Genomic DNA, 13,234 nt, shown 5'->3' on the forward strand with positions numbered 1-13,234 from the left:
GTACCTTTAAGTATATGTAAAGGTTTTTTAGGCAAGGGAATTGCATGGTACCTTTAAGTATATGTCTAAAGGATTTTTTTAAGGAGTCTTTAGTGTTTTTTAGGCAAGAGAATTGCTTGGTACCTTCAAGTATATGTCTAAAGGATTTTTTTAAGGAGTCTTTAGTGTTTTTAGGTAAGGGAATTGCTAGGTACCTTTAAGTATGTCTTAAAAGTTTTTTAAGGAGTCTTTAGTGTTTTATAGGCAAGGAAATTTTATTGGTACCTTTAAGTATATGTCTAAAGGGTTTTTTAAGTAGCTTTTAAGGTTTTTTAGGCAAGGGAATTGCTTGCTACCTTTAAGTATATGTCTAAAGGATTTTTAAAGAGTCTTTAGTGTTTTTCAGACAGAGGAATTGCTTGGTACCTTTAAGTATATTTCTAAAGGGTTTTTTAAGGAGTCTTTCGTGGTTTTTAGGCAAGGGATTTCTTGGTACCTTTCAGTATATGTCTAAAGGGGTTTTTTTAAGGAGTCTTTAGTGTTTTTTAGGCAGGGAAATTGCTTGGTACCTTTAAGTATATTTCTAAAGACTTTTTGAAGAAGTCCTTAAGATTTTTCATCCAAGGGAATTGCCTGGTACCTTTGAATATATTTCTAAAGGATTTTTTAGGAAATATTTGAATGTTTCCAAGGCAAGGAAGGCATAAAATGAAAAATAAGCCTTAAAGTAAATTTTTAAAAAGTGTTTTAAGGTAATCCTTTAAGGCACTCAGGTCAAGGATGCCACAGAGGTACATAATTCCTTCAAATGTTTTCGAAGTTTGTAAACCTTTACTATTTTTTTTAAAGGAGGCGGGTGGTTACCACTTACCTGATTTTGGGAGATCCTTTTCAGAGTGACCCTTTGATTAAGGAGTTGGTCATCGTGATCCTATGAGTATCCTTCGTGAGAGGACCTCTAAGGGTATCCTAAAAATTTCTAGACACAATCCCTTTAACTGGAGTCTCAGTCGCCTTCCAGTAAAATCTCAATACCATTAACCTAAACTAAGTCCCCTTTAAAGGTGAAATTAAAATTTTTTTTACCTTAAATCCTTAATTAAATCCTCTTTTAAATCCCCCAGCCACAATCTCAAGGATTCCTGGAAACTAGACACAATCCCTTTAACCTCAGTCTCAGTCGCCTTCCAGTAAAACCTCGATTCCATTAACCTAAACTCAGTCCCCCTTTAAAGGCGAAATTAACTTTTTTTTACCTTAAATCCCTAATTAAATCCTCTTTTAAATCCCCCAGCCACAATCTCAAGGATTCCTGGAAAGGATCATGACGGATTACGTCTACCCAATCCGGGATTACGACTGGAGGGGCATGGTGCGTCGCCTCCTCAACGGAGTCATGGATTACTTGGCTCCAGACGCCAAGGAACCTAAGGTCGGCGGGCCTTACGTCCATCCTGTGAGTACCCTTTGAAGAATCCTTCTGAGAGAGAGAGAGAGAGAGAGAGAGAGAGAGAGAGTTGCTGTCTGAGGATCCTTTTTGGGGAGAAAGAGGGCTGTTTATTTAAGGAATCTTTTGTGTGTATGTGTTTGTGAGAGAGAGAGAGAGAGAGAGAGAGTACCGAGAGAAAGAGAGAGAGAGAGAGAGAGAGAGAGAGAGAGAGTACCGTTGAGGAAATCCTATAAGAGAGAGAGAGAGAGAGAGAGAGAGAGAGAGGAGAAGAGAGTCCTTTTTAGAGAGAGAGAGAGAGAGAGAGAGAGAAATTTCATTAGTTCTCTGCAACGTCCTTTGTGCACGTATGTAAAAATATGAGCTAGAGATTATCCAAAAATTATTAAGCTGTCTGAGCTTATGTGTAAGAGAGAGAAAATACTATAAGTATTCATTTCTTTTATTGAGTGAGAGAGAGAGAGAGTGAGCAAGAGTACATGTCTATACATTATTTAATCCTATTATAAACTGCTTCAGTGACTCCATTTGAATTTCGATTGTTTTGTTTTTGAGAGAGAGAGAGAGAGAGAGAGAGAGAGAGAGAGAGAGAGAGACAGAGAGAGAGAGAGTAAGTCTATATATTATTTAATCCTGTATAAACGGCTTCAGTTGCTCTATTTCAAATTCCGATTGTTTTTTGAGAGAGAGAGAGAGAGAGAGAGAGAGAGAGAGAGAGAGAGAGAGAGAGAGGAGAGTGGTACTATTAAGACCATCAGTATTATTACTACAAGTGTTGTTATCGTTAATTTGCTTATTAATATTACTAATTATGTCTAATCATAATTGCTATTTGCAGTTGGACCAAACAGGTAACTGTAGACATCACAGTGACATCATTCGTGACAGAATATTGAGAACAGTTATCTTACTATTTATTAGCTTTGAGAAATTTATGTGTTATTCCATTTTCAAATTTCCTTTTTAGTTTGGTCATGCTACCGTAGATTCTGAGTCTGTCAAATCTAATTTCCGGCTTTTAAGTTATCAGTTTCTCCTTTATCTTTAAGTATGAAAGCATAGGTTAACACACATAGACTCACACACATATTTATAGACACTAGCGTGCACACAAACACACGCACACACACTCACACAAAACCTGATATTTTCAGAACATCTCACTTGTTATTCAAATTTTTCTCAATCTTAGGATATGTCTTGACATTCTTACTTATATATTGGCACTCTTGTAGTACATTAGCAAGGGTAGCTGTATACATTTTAGATGAAATGAGCATATTGTATACATGATACATTCATACATGTTCTCATATCATAAACTTTCTGTTGTTGGACTTTCTGAATTAGAAGATCAGGCATTTGAAAACCTAAATTAATTATTTTATCTTTGGTTCCTTCAATAATCAGATAAGTGAAAGATTTCTAAGAAGAATATTAGATTAGAGCATTATAAGTCTTCATGAGCCTCAGTATTCATTGTCTTGTAGAATGCATAAAAATTCCAACAATGGAACAAAATGTCTACCAACCGTCTTTTGGGATATCATCTTAGAACAAAAAAAATCTTTCCTTTTCGACTGAGCTCTATTTTTTTTTTACTTTTTACATCAGAGCTGTGAATCCTACCCCATACTCCATTTTCCTTTAAATTCTGTAGCCTTCCGTTTTTCCAGAGGCGAGTCTGTCGTTTTCGTCGAGGGTAGAGCCCCTTTCTTGTGCCTGTCTCATCAATTTCATTTTTTCGTACAGGGCTGGTTTAGATCAAATCATTGGGGTCCCGTCTTTTTGGTCCCGTTACTTACTCTGTACTTTTTCTAGCTTGTTGTTTCACAAAATGCCATTGATAGAGAAATGAGCTCCTCCAAGTTTTCCACTCTGTTCTTCACAAAAAAAGAAACAGACCTCCTCTTTAAAATGCCCCTTAAAGAAACAAAATTCACCCAGTTTCCCAATTAAGTTCTCCAGAAGAAGAGAGATCCAGTATCCCTGCAATTAAGATTTCCTGTAATGAGAATTTGAATTTCAGAATTATTTCCGTATGTCACAATCTTTAACAATACCGTGTAAAATCCTCGGTTTACAGAAAACCAAGTCCCCTCCGTTGGTCAAAGCTTGAGAGCTACCTATTTTGGGTAACCCAAATACCATTACGAACTTTTGGCTGATTCTGTTAACATAATTTTTGTTCATGAATTCTAGGACTGATCTTGACAGTAAACAAAGGCATATTTTTAGGAAAGTTCTTGAGCTGAAAAACATTTTACTCACTATACAACACCAACAATGTTTCCACTTGAAGCCTTGAGTAACACGTACATTAATTTTTACAGTTTAAGATTTATGGCCAACAAGTCAGCTGATATGTACAGCAGAACTCCTCGTAGAAATATTGGACTTTAGCACTTAAATTTCTAATGAGCCCTAATGTTATCTTTTATAATTAAATTCCTAACTAAAACCAAGCTTTTTAAAGTTAACATACCATATAAACTAAAATATTCATTTTTAAAAACTTCTAAAATAAAAAAAAAAACTTCAATATTGATAAATACTGGAACTGCTTTACTTGACAGAACTTCTCTTAATCCAAGACTTTCAGATCAAATTCCCTCACCAGAGTATTATTACACAGGCCTCTTTTGTTGTTGTGCTTCTTTACTTTGTACTTAATCGCCCTTTGTGTATCGTTTCGTTGGTGGTTTTTCAACAGGATATCTAAACAACTTGTCAGAAGCAAATACCAAGAGGCACTCTTTCGTTTTCGGTTTGTTTACAATGTATCTCACTTCCTTGACTGTTCAAACAAAACTCCCCTTGGCCAGAGCAGTGACATGAAACCATGATAACACAACTCTTTTGTGACGAGTGTGTTTTAGATAAGTTACCGACTTGTGTTTGTGACAAGTTACCGACCTGTGTTTGTGACATGTTGTACTGTAGAGTGGACGGACCCTTCGAGATAACTCCCTTGACTAGACCAGACACCCAAAAGAAGTGATGTTCTCATTCCAAGAAGGAAAACTCGAGAGTATATTCTGATATCGCATTGTTTTTCTCGACAGGCTCAGGAGCGGACAGCTGTTTTCGTGAGGAGTGTACTCTCCCGAGCCATCCATTACGTGGAGTCTCTAATGGACTGAGACTCCTCTCCCATAAACAGACTCGTCAGGGGCTTTCTTTCTGTAGCCTAGGCCTCTATGGTATGAGTTACCCCTATATTTAAACAGATACAGTAAAGCCTGTCTACGCACACACACACACTCGCACCCACATATATGCACAGTTTTGTCATAGGATGTCAGTTGTTCCGAGACGGGACAGCGTTTCTATACGCGAGCTTGCGTATGCTCAGTTACTTACAAGACCTGTAAATCAACTTATATACTCTGCCATACTCAGAAAAATTTTCGCCAGTCTTGAGGGTCCTATGAATAGCACTGCTTAAAAGATGTAATGAATCTTTCTTCAATTCAGATAGCCAATAATGAATCTTTATTCAATTCAGATAGCCATAAAACTCCAAATGCTTTATTTAAAGATTCATTTAAGTCTGTTGTCAATCACACAGATCATAAGAAATCTGGAGATGGCTGTGGAAGCTTTTAACTAGAACCTCTTCTGATAATGGTCACTTACTTGTTAACAGGGTTTGGAGGTTTCGGGACAAGAACATTTTCCAGAAATGACTGGACATGACTTTGCACTGGCAGACACAGGGACCTGCAGTGTTTTAACTGATCCTAAGAAAACCTTTCGCGACTTCCGTCATTGCTACATTGCTCTAAGATACTCTTACTTCAGTGGCATTTCTCAAATGTCAACTTTCCTAATTCCAACAACATCCATTTTCTTCCTAGTGATGGGCCTGAAATCTCTTGACTATTATCATATGGTTTGTGGAAAGCACTTAGATCCCCTCTGACAGCATGACACCTTTGGTAATTGTGAACTTTGGTTTCTAGGGTGCAAGATTCAATGGCACTGAAACTTCAAAGCTATGGAAATGGAATCACACATGTGAGTTTGGTTGTTGCGTCATCAGAGATGCGTTTACTCAAGTGTTACCCAAACAGTGTTGAATAATGTGTGAGCTGACCAGTCTGTACATGAATTGGCACTTCCTTTTAGGTTTTCAGAAATCCTATGGTTGCACCTTTAAAAATTCTCAATTAAAATATGCCTGTGGCTGTTAATGTCAATTGATTCATAAATTCAACAATAATCATAGCTTTACATTGTTCTTCAGAGATATCTTCTGAAGTTATCTATAGCATAAGATTGCCCACAATTAACATTCAGTTTTATTTTTCGCATACTTTTCCCTTGGCTGTATTTGTGGGCTTTGCAGACTGACATCCCAAAAGGTGAGATGAAAACTGGAGATAGTAATGGTGTTGCTAGGGCTCTTGGGTACTTTGTAAGTGACTGGATCTTCTGGAGAGCTAAAAGCTTCGTGGAAGACACTTTGAGTCCTGTAGTTATTCCAGGCAGTGAGCCTTTACCCACTGAAAGTTCAGAGAAGGAGATTCCAGTAAGATTAACACTGAACAGCCACGTCAGCTCCTCCGTTGCAATGTATTCCTGGGTGTACTGGAGTTTGCTGATGACTTTTACCGTCTTCAGCATCCTTGGTGCCATTTTGCCAAGACTGAAGTTCCCACCAAAACCAGCCGAAGAGATGAACCCTGCCTCAGATGAAATGCCTGAAATGATGAAAACCACCAGAAATGATGGGGATGGAAGATGGCTACCAAACGAGCACTGATTCAGATTTAATGGGTAGCTACGAAGCAGATGGTTACCAAATGAACATTCCTGTGACCCATCTTATGAGCAGTTACAGTCAGATGACTGAGGGCCCTGAAGGGGGTGTATCTTACCAGCCAAGCGCCTTTTATCTACCACAGGGAAACTACCCGACCGGAACACATTTCCAAGTGTATCAGATTGGATAGATGACACGAGGTAAAATATATTCCTCAAAGAACCCCCAAATCACATTGGGCTCATGTGACATGAAACTAAGAGAGTAAACACCTTGTAAGTGTAATCCTTACTACTTTGCATGGTAATGATTAGAGTGCCATCTGCTTGCGTCGTAGAACTTTAGATACCTTGAGTGGCATTGTCCCTAAGCTTTCAGGTACTTACCGTATTGGTATTACCAATTAATTTACATTGATGAAGTGTGGTAGCCTTCCTAATCTATTGATGTAGCTGTAATTGAGTACAGAACTCTGTAAATATAAAATCTTTTGGTGTTGATGGCTTCAAACACTAAAAATTGTAAATACAACTCCCCTCTGCTACCTGATACAGGCTTATTAGTTATATAACACTCATTAGTTCCTAAATTTGTTGGCATAAATTGTAGATACCTCTAATCTACATACAGTTGTGTGTATATACAGTATTTGTTTCAGGCATTCTTCTGTTTTTGTCTGTTTGGTTACCTATTTGTTGTTTATTTTTTACAAAATCTTTAACATTTCTGTTGATGCTTTTGCTTTGTGGCATCTCTTAAAATTTTAACCATCTCTGATTCTTATACCTTCCACTGATTTTCAGTTAAATTTGTTCGTGGAAGGGAGTCACTTTTAACCCTTTTTTTTTATCAGTGGGATCCCTTTGCTAAATCGTGAGCTTTGTTTCTATCAGAAGCAAAAACAGTTTGAATTTAGAATAAAAGATAAATGAAGAAAAGAAGAAAAGTCATGCTTCAGAGTTTGGTTGGTACAGAATCAGAGGTTGGTGTATCTGAATGCGTGTGAGATGTTGAATAAGCAAACTATTGGTTTTTAATGTGTGAGTGAAGTTGTCTCAGTACGTGTCTTGGTGACATAATCTGGCATTTGTTTATTAGTTTTCAGCTGTAACTCTCTTGCAGATACTGAATCATTGTGACTCACGGCTTTGGTTACTAATAACTAAACATTTGTTGTGTAGATACTTTTAACATTTTACCAGTTCTCTTCAGTTTCTCAAAATTTCCACCGGAGCAATGTACAAATCATAATCGCTTTTACTAACCACTTATTTTTCCTTTCCACACCTTACCCCTTCTGTATGTGTCTGTGGGATTTGCAGAATGGCACCCAAAGTCCAGAAACTTACAGTCAAGACGGCAAAGATGTGGCCAGGGCTTTTGGGTACTCTGCGGCTGGCTGGGTCTTCCAGAGAGCGAGGAGTTTCGCAGAAGAAACCCTTCGCCTAGCAGGTGCCTCTGACAATCAGCCTCTTCACACGGAAGGACAAGATGGGGAGATGGCGAGAGGACTTACGCTGAACAGCAACGTCCCTGCCAACACTGCGCAGTATTCGCTCTTGTTCTTGTTTATTTTGATCTGCTACAGCCTTTTCAGCACCTTTGGGGCCATTTTGGCAATATACAAGTTCCCGCCTAAGACGGTCGAAGATGTAGTGCTTCCTGAATCCATGATGGTGCCGGGGATGTCATACCCCGCTGGAATGCTGGGTCCAAAAGAGGGTTACCAAGTGAGTGCTGGTTCCAACAACATTCAGGTTGTAGATGATCATACCAGCAGTTACAGTCACATAGGCGACGGTTACGAAGCGAGCAGCCAGTTTCAGCAAAATTTCAGTTATGGACCAGAGAGGATATATCAGACCAAAAGTAATGTTCAAGTGAACTCAGTTGAGTAGAAGAGAGCTAAAGCTGGTTCCCAGAGAACCTTCTAATGCAACAGAAAACTCAGATGGTGGACCTCAGTAAGTGTAATGATTCTCAGAGAACCTTCTAGTGCAATAGGAAACTCAGATGGTGGACCTCAGTTAAGAGTAAAATTATTAGAGCGCCATCTTGTTTTTGTCTTGTAGTATGGTAAATAACCCAGTAGATGTTGATAAGTAGTTATTATTTTAAAATAACTTCCGTGATATAAAAAAAATCAGGTATGGCTGTCTATTTTTATACATTAGCGTTTTTATCCGACACAGGCCTCTTTAAAATCAATATATTTTTGTAGTACTTGACTCGGTAAGTTCATCTTTACTTTGTACCTTAAGTAATTCTGTAACTCGCTGTAGTGTATAAGTTGTTCAAGTGTGTGTAGTTCCTTACAGGCTTTCTGCCCCTGTAGTTTTTGTTATATATATTTATTTAGTTATTTATTTGTCATAATTGTTATTATATTTATAAGCATTTTGATAATAAATTGCACATAAAACTTGCTGGTGTTGTGAATGTTCCTCTTCCAACCTTGTGGCAACAGTAAGTGGCTCAGAAAAGTAGAGTTTTGAAGGAATATAGGCTACTTGAATTGTCTTAGAAAGCACCAGAGTTCTACAAAAAAGCAAATATGTATTTGCATGGTATTAATTATGTATGATTTTGTAGCAAGTAATCTTAATAGTCTTTCCGAGATAGTTTGCACAGACTGGATGATGTGATTGAAATGGAGCAGAATTACCAGAGTGGCCCAATAGTTTTGGTTAAGCATCTATGAAAAGGTAGACCAGTTAGACACTCAGGTGTGGGCGCTGTAGTACTGTACTGCTGTTGTGTGCACATAGATTTGTTGATTGTGACCAGTGGATTAATGGTAGTGAGGTTGTTCAGCAAACAAGAAAGATGTGCTTTTTCGGTAAGCTATATATGCTTGTAAAGGTTGTGAGTCTGCCTCTTTGGATATTGAATAGCAGGTAGTCATGGTTGTACTTAAAATGTCAGGTTAGGTTCCCAACAGATACTCTGGTCAAAGTACTGTGGAACTGTTGTAAGCTGAACTTGTGAATACACCAAAATCAATTTTTTTTCTCCTAAGCTTTCAGTTTTCGTATTTGTGCTTCGAAAACCTCTTTGGTATTTAGGTACAAACCCCAACATAAAACTTTACTTCAGTTGCGCGGCCTGGTTCCCGCCAGTCGTCGACCAGGACAGGTTCCTCATACACAAATGGATATAGTCTTTCCTTTAATGCCAGGCCCTGACCTAACTAGATCTTACCTACCTAACCTAACTTAGTGCGATGTGCCCTGACCTGGCAGTAACCTGTCCCAGGTCAGCGACTGGCGGGAGTCAGGCCTCGCAACTAAGGTAAAGTTTGCATTATCCTGTCCTAATGAAATTTTCCGTGAAAAAATTGACAGTGAACGCCTCCACGTAAACAAACAATTGAAGGAAGGAACAAGGCCCTCTGATGGCAGCGCATGACCAGGCATTCTATACACACATATGGAGTAAAATAAATGGTTGAAAATCAACACCACCTGTGTGTGCATAGCTAGTTGTACCAAGATGATCTTTACTAGGAATGTAATTAAGAAATATGCATTTATGTTGGAATAGTATGGCAGTAGGTATTATTATTGTTATTGAAAAGTATCTTATAGTAAAGCCAGTGATAATTATAGAAATTAAATCCAAGATAGTTTGCTCGTATTTTACTACAGTGGTCAAAGTTAGAAATATACCTGGAAGCCTTTTCAAATCTAGTTTTCATTTAGAAATGAAACCCCTTTTGAATTATTACCATTATTATGAACCACGAGCACATTCATAAGAAAAGTAACAAAATGACATTTGCACCTGATTGCATGAACAACGTCATGTTATAAATTGATGAAGTTTCAGTAATAAAAAATGACCCAATTCCTAGACAGTAGCATTTGAGAATGCTGAAACATAATGTTTTACAACAATAGATTGTATACCAAGGATTGTACAGACCTTATCTTGGGAGACACTTCTAAGAAAAATTAAATATATTCCGTATTCATTTTTATTTCAATAAATCTAAGACTATAACAGTGCGTGAAATTTTGTACGGTTGCGTCATCTAATGCCATGTGTGTTCGTTGGTGCACAATATCACAAAAAATCTCTAAATTACTTAAATTACAGATAAAACTAACAAACAATGGTAACAATTAACATTATTGTAGTGATGAACTACCAGAACATCTAATTAAACAAGACAGTTTGCAAATCTGATATATAGGTTGCCCTGACTTGTTGCTCAGAGTGGCTAAGCATTTCAGTAACCTCAGAGATAAACCTCTTAGCTCTCTGCAATACTCTGCTGCGCTGTAAACAAGCCACAGAATATCTTGACATGCTTCAGTACAGTACCATTATTGTACTGGAAACTAAGCACAGAATACACATGCTTGTTGTAACAAGCTGTCTAGTTGGCCCCTTGGCACATGGCTAAAAAAAATTTCATGTATGAATGTCCAAAACCCAGTTCAGTATAGTAACCCAGAGTAGGACTATTTGCCCACCAGAATCTGCTGTAACTATTAAGAAAAAATGGTTATCTGACACCCCCCAAAAAAATAAGAAACGCGTCTTTTCTCACCAGAAGAAATACCAGTATAGATGAATTTCCTATGTGTAAATTTCTAAAGAGAAGCAAGACCTGAACTGGGGGCTTCCTTGCTTCAAGACGAGGGATAACACAACTGATCTGCAGTCCTCTGCTTTCCTTTCTTTTTTCAAGTGGATTCCAACACCTCTGTTTTTACGCTGAGGGGTCTATTGGCCTGTGAAATAAAGATAATTTTACATTCTGTGATTTTAAGTCGTCATGGCAGTTCACAAAGCTGCAACGTAAATTTCAGATAAAACACTAAAAACATTGGTCATTACTGCGAATCATTTCATACCAAAATCCCCGAGCAAGGTTTCTGTAAGATCACAGTACAGACTAGGCTGAAAAAGTTAACTTAACGCAGAATACCCCTCGGACAAAGATGCCACTGGAAGTATGAGGCTGTAACATGGAATAACGCCATCTTTCAAGTCATCAGACCTGCAACAAAACAGAACTAGGAATCACTGAACCTCGCACATACCTGTGTGCCAAGAACGCAATCTTCTGCGTCCTCCTGGCGAACTTCTTCTGTGGTGGAGGAGGCAGCCGGCGTTGCGTGAGTTTCTTGTTCCTCGTCGGCTTCTTTCTCTGGAAGATGTTCCTCCTGATTGGTGGAAGGCCAGGTTTCTGTGGCCTTCCGTTGACTCTCCTGAGGGTGACCGGTGGGTTGCCAGAGACGAACCAGTAGAAGTAGTCTCCTATTCTCCTCATGTACTCTCCGATCTGCTGGCCCAGAGTTGCTAAAGGCGTCATGGGGTTCCTTGCTGGAGGCAACACTAAATTGTGTCCAGACTGAAAGGTAGGATTTGCATCAGTTCTCTACCTGCTAATGTCCTTATTGATCAAAATTGTACTGTTCAGTGACCTTAGTATATTTGGGTTAACATTCTACTTTTTTGTGACCTTAATTTTGGTCAAAATTCTTCCTTTCAAGGAGACTACCTTTTAGTGAGCTTAATCCTGATTTGAAAAAAAACTTGAGACTACAAATGCTATATTAGGGACAGGGTAATTTCTTGAATTATTACCATCACGGACAGTACTATAGGTTCTCTCTGCAGTGTCCGTGTGGCATCCAGCCTTGTTGCTCACTGCCGTTTACTTTTCATCAGTTCCTTTAGGGCTCCTCTAGCCTAGCTGTCCAGCTAGTTGTAAGATGACTCATCTGAGATTTTTACCTCTAATTTTAAGAACAAATCTTTTGGGACAGTCTCATCTGTATAGGGCTAGGACTATGCAGTCTTGTTCAGCTGTTTTATGATTAATAATAATAATAGAAATAACAATACAGTAATAATAATGATAATGATAATGGGCCAAAGACTCACTTGAGCTTCTTCGAACTGTCTCCTCCTAACATTGTATCTTGGGTAAGTGTGAGCTCTGTGTTCTGGAGCCAAGCTGCCATCTTCTAGTCTAGGGGCAGCCGGCACAGCCGCCATTAAGAGGTCCGAATTGCTCTCCAGGGCCATCATATCTTCCACATCCTCCTCCTCCTCCTCCCCCTCTTGGCCACGTATGGGACGGGAAAACACCGCCCACGCAACAGCCGTTGCCCACAGTATTCTCTGTAGTCTGGAATGGAACGAATTCTGTCAGAAAGATAAGTCTTCACACCAAGCAATTAAGTGTTTACTTCAAGCTTTCACACCAAGTAACTGAGTGTTGAGTTCACTTGGAATAAATATTTTAAAGTATTTCTAAACCATATATGTTTTTTATTTATATTTACTGATATTATGGCTTTCCCATGCAATGTCTTGTCCCTAGGGATAAAAAAAAATGGCAGAACAAAGATGGGAAAAGGGTAATTAGCGCCTTACCCATGCCAAAATTGCACTTTTTTTCTGTGATACCTTGCACACTTTGTACCCTGTTAGTGTAAAAAAAGCTATATATATATATATATATATATATATATATATATATATATATATATATATATATATATATATATATATATATATATGTATAATGTATATATGTATATATATATATATATATATATATATATATATATGTATATATATATATATATATATATATATATATATATATATATATAGATCTGTGTGTGTGTAACTTTATTGTAAGAATATTTTTTTGTGGATTTAAAGTAATTATTCTCTACGTCGTGACAGGTAGGCCTAATGATGATGGTGCATTTACTAAGCAACTCTTTACCAGCCCAATTTAGAACCAAGAAATGGAACACTATTGTTGGTGAGTAGCTGTTTTAAATCTGTTCAATTTAGAAGACACTTTAAAAGACATTTCGTTCATAGAGAAGCCAAACAAACAAACAAGTGTGACAGTCTCCAACCCTCCATACCATAGACTCATGAATGTACCGCTAATCCGCCGGCAATGAGCAACTTCCTATAAGCAATTAGACTCGCTTGTCTCTCTCCATATGTTCCTCCTCCGCCGCCGCCCCATTAGGCCGAATTTTAACAACCCGGTTCGCCTC

General features: G+C 38.1%; 2 protein-coding genes across 2 annotated transcripts in view; one reads left to right on the forward strand and one right to left on the reverse strand.

The window, feature by feature from the left end:
• The window catches only part of LOC136852909 (uncharacterized), a 25,761-nt gene extending 17,142 nt beyond the window's left edge, over positions 1-8,619 (forward strand). Inside the window, exons 3-4 of the mRNA XM_067127863.1 lie at positions 1,274-1,435; positions 4,492-8,619. Coding sequence (XP_066983964.1) covers positions 1,274-1,435; positions 4,492-4,569 — 240 coding nt within the window. The 3' untranslated portion in view covers positions 4,570-8,619. The remainder of the gene's footprint in view (positions 1-1,273; positions 1,436-4,491) is intronic.
• A 1,198-nt stretch (positions 8,620-9,817) lies between these two features.
• On the reverse strand, positions 9,818-12,336 carry LOC136852723 (uncharacterized). Its single transcript, XM_067127644.1, has 3 exons — positions 12,093-12,336; positions 11,246-11,556; positions 9,818-10,933 (listed from the first exon to the last, which is right to left on the reverse strand). The coding sequence occupies exons 1-3, from the start codon at positions 12,237-12,239 to the stop codon at positions 10,912-10,914; spliced, it is 480 nt and encodes a 159-aa protein (XP_066983745.1). The 5' UTR covers positions 12,240-12,336; the 3' UTR covers positions 9,818-10,911.
• Positions 12,337-13,234: the final 898 nt, after the last annotated feature.

Source organism: Macrobrachium rosenbergii, chromosome 26 (assembly GCF_040412425.1).
Source record: "Macrobrachium rosenbergii isolate ZJJX-2024 chromosome 26, ASM4041242v1, whole genome shotgun sequence".
NCBI classification, from domain to species: domain Eukaryota; kingdom Metazoa; phylum Arthropoda; class Malacostraca; order Decapoda; family Palaemonidae; genus Macrobrachium; species Macrobrachium rosenbergii.

Coding starts and splice junctions, on each gene's coding strand:
- LOC136852723 (XM_067127644.1), bottom strand. CDS start 12,239: ATGATGGCCCTGGAGAGCAATTCGGACCTCTTAATGGCGGCTGTGCCG. Junction 11,557..12,092: donor GACAGTTCGAAGAAGCTCAA/GTGAGTCTTTGG, acceptor CCTACCTTTCAG/TCTGGACACAATTTAGTGTT. Junction 10,934..11,245: donor ATTGCGTTCTTGGCACACAG/GTATGTGCGAGG, acceptor TTTATTTCACAG/GCCAATAGACCCCTCAGCGT.